The 9607-nt window shown below is 34.6% G+C and overlaps 1 protein-coding gene across 4 annotated transcripts in view; it reads right to left on the reverse strand.

Annotated features, from left to right (window-relative positions):
* Nucleotides 1–932: 932 nt before the first annotated feature.
* LOC107756229 (platelet-derived growth factor D-like) overlaps nt 933–9607 on the reverse strand; it is a 34187-nt gene continuing 25512 nt past the window's right edge. For all 4 annotated transcript variants that reach the window (XM_016573273.1, XM_016573271.1, XM_016573270.1 and 1 more), the window contains 3 exons: nt 7274–7488; nt 1622–1778; nt 933–1430 (listed from right to left, as the gene is read on the reverse strand). In XM_016573273.1, coding sequence (XP_016428759.1) covers nt 1650–1778; nt 7274–7488 — 344 coding nt within the window. In that variant the 3' untranslated portion in view covers nt 933–1430; nt 1622–1649. The remainder of the gene's footprint in view (nt 1431–1621; nt 1779–7273; nt 7489–9607) is intronic.

Genomic DNA, 9607 nt, shown 5'->3' on the forward strand with positions numbered 1-9607 from the left:
TCATTTATAAAATGTTGCACAGAAACCATTCTAAATTTGATCTTACGATCATCTCTCATATATGAGTACATGTGGTTCATAGAATGAACGTACGCACAGAAAACACACGTATGCTTCTGTTTCAGATGTGAAATCTATGAATACAACTGAATGGTTTCAGCTCTCTGCCTTGTAAACGACTCCTAATTAATGTCAGTCCAAATGCTTTCATTTAGAACAGCGAGCTATAAGAACAGCTTACATTTCCAAAAACCTGCAGTACTCCGACAAGAAACACGTACGTCTGACGTGATGCTAAGCTCTTTTCCCGTCAAAGCCAGCTTTTACAAACATGAGCGTTGACGTGGATTTAAACGTACGCACACTTTATAAACGAGGCCCCTAGTTTCTCATAAAAAGTATAAACTTTCTCATAATGACTTGTGAAAATTTCATGAAATGACCTATTTTCTCAGAAATTCAAACATTTCTCATTGTAACGTGAAAATTTAATGTAGTAATGAATTATTTTATACAAAAAATTCTGAAAGTTCTCATGACTTATTTTATCGTAAAAAAGTAAATATTTCACATGAGTTGAGAAAAATTCTTGTAGTAATGACTTAGTTTCTCATAAAAATTCATTCAAACATTTCTCATTGTAACGTGAAAATTTAATGTAGTAATGACTTAGTTTTTTATACAAAAAATTCTGAAAGTTCTCATGACTTATTTTATCGTAAAAAAGTAAATATTTCACATGAGTTGAGAAAAATTCTTGTAGTAATGACTTAGTTTCTCATAAAAATTCTAACTCAATTACGAGAAAGCTTCTCATTAGTATGACATGCTTAACCATGATTGTAATAAATTCTCTTACAATGAGATGCATTTTGCAAAATTATGACACACAAAATTATATTTTAAAGTGGAAACAGGCTTCTATAGTGGTTAAATGAGTTTATTTGTCATAAATTAATGCATACCAAAAAAATGTCATACCTAAAAGTAGGCTTTTTATCTCATTTAAACAATGTTTCTTTCTTTTCATTTTGGGGTTAAATGAACGTGTTTTTATGAGAGTCATACAGAGAAGAAAGAGAATATGAAAAAAGCCACATACAACAGCATGATCACAGATATAAAAAGATAGAGACAGTTCTTTTAATAAATAACACTGGCTTGGATCAGATTGGTGAGGGATCCGCCCCTTCAGGGAGCTCTGACTTCTGATTGGTCTCAGAGAGCAAAAGCCTCATTAATATTAATTTACATTCCATTGGTGAGTTCCATGTGACTTTACTGGACACAATAACATAAACCATAAAAATAAAACTGAAACAGAGAAGCTACATTATATCAGAGTCTCCCAACACTGAACAGAAAACTGAAGACGAGTGTGTGTGTGTCTTGTGTTATTAATAGGGTTTTTATTTAGGTGGACGCGTGACCTGTAGCTATACGTCTGAGTGTGTGTGTGTGTGTTCATCGCGGCGGTCTGAACTGACACACACAGTCACATCTCTCATGATGCTGCAGATGAATCTCCTCCAGAACCCATTGAGCTCGTGTTTTCTTCCTGTAGAAACTCGGACCTGGAGAAAACTTCAGCACCTGACAACATACACACACACACAATGACCTGTAGCTATACGTCTGAGTGTGTGTGTTCATCGTGGCGGTCTGAACTGACACACACAGTCACATCTCTCATGATGCTGCAGATGAATCTCCTCCAGAACCCATTGAGCTCGTGTTTTCTTCCTGTAGAAACTCGGACCTGGAGAAAACTTCAGCACCTGACAACATACACACACACACACACGAAATATTAAAAGAGAAATTTAGTACATTTTGCTATTAACTACAACAACTAAATGCAAGTCAAATAAATTTAGCATTTGTTTTGTAACTATAACCAATTTAACCAAATAAATTCAAAAACTTGTAACTAAACTAAACGTAAAAAAAAAATCAAATCAAATCAAAGTCAGGAAATTTTGTTGCTTAACTATAACAAATAAATGTAAAATGAAAACAAAATAAGCAAGTTTTGTTCTTTAACAATTAAACAAAAATCAAGCCAATGTTGTTCTTTACAGACTAAATGTAAAAAAATCAGTAAATTCTGTTTATAACCACAGACTGTAACATGGATGTAGTGTCCGTGACGTCATCAGTAGATTTCCGAAGAGCGTTTTTGAAGCTCAAAGTGGGCGGAGCGGGCCATCGCCATCTTGGCAGCGTGTCACTCCCGGATAATCGAAAATGGGCAAAATGAGGCGGGAGCAGGTTGCTGAAACCACGCCCACCTAGCTCGATGGTGGTGACAGCAGCGGCAATCCACCTGTCACTCAAGTGGCCACGCCCTTAATTATGCAGAACATAGCGTATTGTTTATATCTGCTCGGGCCAGAGCCGTTGAGCTTGGTAAAGCCGCATTTGACAGCCACAGTCTAATAGATTACCCCCTAGATTCAATATGAAACTCTTAGTAAAAAAAAAAAAATAGTGGTCATAATCATGCTAAGGCTGTGTAGTTGTAAAAGTTTTTAATATATGCCAACTTGCGCATATGATCCGCTCCGTGCGATCGCGTCTCTGGACCGGAGCCAAAGTCCGGATCAGACTGTGTGCGCTGCCGCGGTTCGCGTGAAACCAGACCTCATTTGCCCCAATCGGAAGCATATTTACACTGTCAGAATCATCTCTGGACCGGAGCCAAAGTCCGGATCAGACTGTGTGCGCTGCCGCGGTTCGCGTGAAACCAGACCTCATTTGCCCCAATCGGAAGCATATTTACAATGTCAGAATCATTCCCTGTCGCCTACATTGTGCACTTCGAGCCATTCACTGTACAGAAAATACTACACTGTGAACAAGTGACCGGTCTCAGCCTCTTCAGCGTCTATTTTATAGTGTAGGGGGCGGGCGCTTCGGATTCTAAAGCATTTGATGGGTCAGAAGATTTGATGAGAAGCTGAAGTACGATGTGACGTCAAAAAAAATTGAGCCGTTTTGGCGGAAGTGACGAACTGCAAGCTTTGAATGCTTATATCTTATAAATGCGAATTTTGTCACTGTTTTGTAAAGAGTAAGTCTAAATGATTTTCTGTGTTAATGGATATTAAGCAGCAGATGCTGTTTGTAGAATTAAACCCGGAACATTCCATTAGAATGGCTGTAACAGTTTATTACAATATTTATTCCTTATCAAAATAACCAAAGCCAAAGCTGCAGGTGTGTCTGGATATTTGTTTGTTTGATCAGGGCAGGAAATAAAAGAGATTTATCAGTTGATTTGTCTTCATTGATTTGTTTACCAATCGATATCCGTCCTTGACCTCTAGATGTGTCGTATGTTCTGTACCGAAGCTCATATAACTCTGTGTGTGTGTGCCTGTCTCACATTAGTCAGCACTGACAGCCACGGCCAATCACATTTAGCAGATGTTGCCGTGGGTAACAGTCTGTTATTCTACACAACAGCAGCACAATGACAGCTCTGTGACAGCTGTCAATCACTGCAGCTGCCCGGGTCATGCTGATGTCACGTCTTTATATGCAACTACATCTCCCAGAATGCATCAGACATCCCATGAGGCTTCACTCCGATTATTAAAGGGGTCATATGATGCTTTTTTAAATATCATTATTTTGTGTATTTGGTGTAACAGAATGTTGACATGCTTTAATGTTCAAAAAGCACATTATTTTTCGAATACTGTACATTATTGTAGGTCCTCTATGCCCCGCCTCTCTCAAACGCTTCGTTTTCTACAAAGTCCCTCCTTCAGACAAGTGCAGTCTGCTCTGATTGGCCAGCTGACCCAGTGCATTGTGATTGGCCGAACACCGCAAGCACTCGTCGGAAATGTAACGCCCCTTACCATAATCGCGAGCTACATCTTTCAAAATAAATGTAAAGACAATAAATAATGTCATTAGTTTTACCATCAGTTCAAGCCAGAAATTCCTAAATGCATCTACTTCTGGAAGGCCTTCTTTCTTTGCCACGCCTTCTTTCTTTGCGTGCACATTTGGGCGGCATTATGCAAATATTTCCACATAGTGAGGTAGATATGTGGGGGTGTGTTAGAACGAGCCGTTTTAGGGGGGCGTGGCAGAGTCTTAACTTTGATAAAGAATCTCTCTTTGGTTTTGAGACTTTAGTCTTTGCAACTTCAGGGATCTTATCTATGCACAATCAGCTTGTAACACTCCAAAGAGAAAGGAAAACTTGAAATCGCATCATATGACCCCTTTAACACTAGATTGGGTCAGGATGAAATGTTACCAAGTTTGTGTGGCTTCAGTTAATGGTGTTAATATGTTGTGAAGTTAAAGCAGAATGTAGATGAATGCACACAGCTGCAGATGTGCAGCAGATATTATTCAGGATTTCACTTACTGTCAACAAATTGTTCAAAACAGTCATTGTTCCTGCATCGCTACTGAATCTACAGCACCACAGCAACTGAAATAATGTTTTATATGAGTTATAAGTCATGTGACCAGCACAAAATAATAAAAACACAGTAAACAGAGCACAGACTCTTTCTATTGCATTGATCTCACTGGAGTCACAGGACAACAAGCACAGCGCTGACCGCTGTGCAAAAACTGAAGAACTTTTATAGACATTAGAGAGACTTCTACCATATCATCTTACATATCTAAATTAATGACTAATGATGAGTGTGCATCTTTTCATATGATCAGAGTTTTGTTAATTTATACAGTATAAACATATAAAAATTATATTTTATACATTTAATTTATATATATGTATATATATATATATATATATATAAAATTAAAAGTAAATAAGTAACATTTTTATAAAATAAGTATAAATTCATTAAAATGTAATACTTTTCATACATGCATACATAAGCCACTGTAAAAATAATAATAATAATAACATGGGAAATTTAATTCAACATTATTTTGTGGCATAAATGACTACTACCACAAATAAACTGATCAAATTTAATAATAATATTAATAATATTTTCTAGTTTTAAAAATTCATATTTCTGTAACACTTAACGAAAAGGCTCCATCTGTTAACATTATTTAACTACATTAGTTATCATAAAGTAATAATTAAAAACATTGTAATTAAAAAACTTTAAATGTTTAAAATGTAACCATGTTACACATTTGAATTATATCAGTTATATTATATCATGTATCAACCTTGACAGTCTGAAAACACTAAATAAATAAATAACCAACCTACACTGAACATAATAAACAATAAAAAAAAAAGACTAATCAAAATTCACACAATAAAAACCAAAGAAAATGAAACTAAATTAAAAGACAAGTTTAAAATGAAATAGATATAAAACCTATATTCCTATATTGTCCTACACAGAGCAGGAGAATTCCTAGATTGTCCAACATTGTCCTATTAATTAAACCTGAGGGGGTGTGTGCGTTTGTTTGATTATTTCAGGACATTAAAAAACGGGAAAGAAGAAGAGAGAGACGGACAATACACTTTACAGCTGTCATCAGTTCAGATGAAACACTGCTTTGTGTGTGTGTGTGTATGTGTGTGTGTGTGTGTGTGTGTGTGTGTGTGTGTCTCTCGATGTATTTCATGTGTTATATGCTGATAATCTCACACAGAACAACGAGTGTCACACTGGTCACAACTGATCAGAGGAAAACAGCAGCAGACGGAGAAACAAGTGAAGGCAGACGGAGACAAGGAAAAATAAAGTGTGTGTGTGAGCTATAGGATAATGGAAAGCGAATGGATGGAGAGATACACTGGAGTTTCAGCACACAAAATACAGCATGTGTGTGTGTTTGGAGCTGATAAGCAGAGAGAGGAACACACTTCACTCGCTCAAACCTCACAGGAAAAACAAACGCTCCTGACAAACACACAGAATTCACCATTCCATGTCTACATAAGATGCTGTGCATACCAGTATATGTACATGCACACAAACGCTCAAAACTTCAACATTTCATGCTGAAACGCCGACTCTTGTTTTGACTGAAATCACTCATTTTGAGTTGCAAGAGCAGCATCCAGTTCCTGAACGAGCTGATTCTTTTCTGATTCTTTTCAGTGAATCGCTTCACAAATCGCACTAAATGATTCATTTGCACATCAGACTGATCTCACTGCAGGGATTCTTGAGTCAACAACTCGTCGATTCAATGATCTGTTTAGAGTGACGCAAAATGAGCCAAGAAGCGGTTTATCGCCACTGATCGCCTAAAAAAAGCAAGTTACTAATTCTGAATTTAGTATTGATTACTGTCAATAAAAATCATTTTATACATTGTGTCCATATGTCCACATATGTGTCACTGTTTGTACAGGCTAGGCGATTTAATGTAAAATAATACAAATTAATAAAAAAAAATCTGTTACTTGCAGTAAATGTTAACTGAACTATTAAAAATGTATTTATTAAATTAAATATTAAAATTATTTCAGCTACTTCAGCAAACATACCATTTCACATGTTCATTTAGTTTAAACAAACAAAAAAATTAATGAAAAACTACATAAACAAAAAAAAAGTCAAAAACAAAATTACTACAACTTAGCTAAAAAATAAAAATACCAAATTCTAAAAATAGAAAATATAAAAATAAAATCCAACTCAATTTTAACAAAAACTAAAAGAGTATATATCAATGATACTATAATATCACTGTTGTTTATATTTTTAGATTTAAATATATAATATACATATATATATATATACTATTTAAAAAAAAACATTTTAAAAATAAAAATAGCAAACATGCACAACAAAATTACCAAACCGTAACTAAAACAGAAATACCTAAAATTAAAGTGAAAAGAGAAAATCTAAAAATAAAATCGAGCTCAAAATATGAACAAAAAACGACTGTATTAATGATACTAAAATCACACTGTTTTGCTAATAAAATAAAACATTTGCTCATCCACAGATCACTATATATTAAATGTCTGCATAAATCTTTCTTATTGACTAGTGCTGGTTAGAATAAATAATACACATGGTTTATCGATCAGTACTTTTTATTTTATTACTTACAGTAAGTACATTTTGTACTATTACTCAAGTAAAATGGAAAAGGAGTACTAGGTGCTTTTACAAGAGCGTAATTTTATTAGGGTATCAAATACCGGAGTACTTGATTTGTGAATTTCATCAACCAATGGAGTGAGTCTGGGGGCGGGACTATCTGTCTGACTGACCAATGGCAGATGGAGTGAGTGTTTGGAAACCTGTTTGAAAACAGTCATTCATCAAAGTGCATTGTGGGATACCTCGTGTAGTTTCTTGACGATTTTTCCGGCGCTGCAGCTGCAGGAGTTCCAGTTGTCGGTGCCGCAGGCGCAGTTTCCCCCGCAGCGCTGCACCAGGAGGCATCGTGGGAAAAACACAGCGTTGGTCGCCTTCAGCTCCTCGCGGAGATTGACTGAGAAATTGCGCGGAGTGCAGCTGTACTGCTTCACGTCGTCATAGAGACGGTCGAGATCAACTGAGAGGGAAAGAGCGAGACGGACGGGTTTACTACAACCATAGAGACCATCAAACTACATCCTGATCCCAGTAAAAACAAGCAGACATATAAAACCTAACAAACACACTCTCCATTGCGAAGTCATTTAAACATACAATGTTTCAACTTTATCAGCACCACAAGATCAGTGTGTGTGTGTTTGTGCTTTGTGAAGAACATTCCAGTGTGTTGTTTTGGGCTTTTTTCTCACTTATGACTCACATAATCACAATCTGTTCTGGATGGACAGAGAGGAAGGGAGGTATAAATGAAGAGACGGGAGGAAATCACCTCCGTCTGCCTCATAAAAACTGAAAGTGAATGGATAACGGTGCCTGTCTCTGCGCTGTGTGTGTGTGTGTGTGTGTGTGTGTCATGCAGAACTGAATGCCTTTAAAATTCAATACCTGAACAGGATGTGAATAGAACACAGTGATTCAAATTTGAATTTAAGCAGAAGAATTAAAGTGAATTCAAGAACATTTGTTTTATTTTAGCTTTATTTTATAGTAATACCTTAAGAATAATATGTAGTGCTGTCAAACGATTAATCGCAATTAATCGCATCCAAAATAAAAGCTTTTGTTTACATAATATATGTATGTGTACTGTTTGAGACACACACATACAGTATATATTTTGAAAATATTTATATGAATATACATTTATATTATTATATTTTATATTATATATAAATATATTTAATACATAAACATAATATATTTTTCATAAATATATACATGCATGTGTTTGTATTTATATATACATAATAAATATACGCAGTACACACTCATATATTATGTAAACAAAAACTTTTCTTTTGCATGCGATTAATCGCGATTAATCGTTTGACAGCACTAATAACATGAAATTATACATGTATATATATAATTGATAGAAAAATACTTAATTTCCCAGAATCATCTAATTTACTCCGATAATAAAATTACTTTATGGACCATTATTGGAAGGCTTCCATTAATAATGGAATAAATAATACATAATTCATTTATTTAATAAATTAGATTTCTAGACTGTGAGGGATGGCTATGAAACTTCACTTCCCAGAATCCTCTAATTTCCTCAAAAAAAAAAAAAAAAAAATTGCAGAAGAATTAAAGTGAATTCAAGAACATTTGTTTTATTTTAGCTTTATTTTATAGTAATACCTTAAGAATAATATGTAGTGCTGTCAAACGATTAATCGCAATTAATCGCATCCAAAATAAAAGCTTTTGTTTACATAATATATGTATGTGTACTGTTTGAGACACACACATACAGTATATATTTTGAAAATATTTATATGAATATACATTTATATTATTATATTTTATATTATATATAAATATATTTTTTAAGAATACTTCATTTAAATAAATGAATGAATGGCTGATTAAGAAAATAAAAAAATAAAATGACCTTTTTATTTAGCATATTCAAATGTTGATATTAGATGTATGAAGTTATCTGACAATGTGTTTGATATTTTTTGTTGATATATGGCAATGTTAATTAAGGAAGGAAATTCAATTCAGAATCAATATTGTTGCAGCCAATTCGATTCAAAATCAAGCTCACTGAACTGAAAGCAAGAGATCATCTTACATATTGAATGCATACATTCTTGCACTGAACACTGAATGTGATTCGCGGATTAACTGTTAAGTTTAACCATCATAGAGTTAAAGTTTATCATTTGCACATGTTTTGTCTTGCCAGTTTACACATTCAAGCTATTTTAACTTGCGCGCTGTTTTCTGTGTGCTCAGCCGCTGCCACGCACACACGCAGCCAATAAATACATGTTTCTGTCTGCTAATCAAATAACACCACAGCTTTAACAGAGATGAATCTGTATTTAACTTGTGCGGTGAGCACTATTGTGTTATTTTACACTTAATTATTAAATTTCTGCACCTGAATGCTACTGTTATTGACTTTATTTGTAACTGTGTTTTGTTTTATTACTAACTTTATTAGTTAAGCTAGTAGTTTTTGCTGTGGTATAGAAGTACTTTAAGTAAGCTTTCAGTAAATTTTTATTTTTTTTGCTGATCCGAAAAATGATCCGATCCGTGCCTCAAAATCCGTAATA

This window comes from Sinocyclocheilus rhinocerous, unplaced genomic scaffold, assembly GCF_001515625.1.
Source record: "Sinocyclocheilus rhinocerous isolate Xijiao unplaced genomic scaffold, SAMN03320098_v1.1 scaffold592, whole genome shotgun sequence".
NCBI lineage: Eukaryota > Metazoa > Chordata > Actinopteri > Cypriniformes > Cyprinidae > Sinocyclocheilus > Sinocyclocheilus rhinocerous.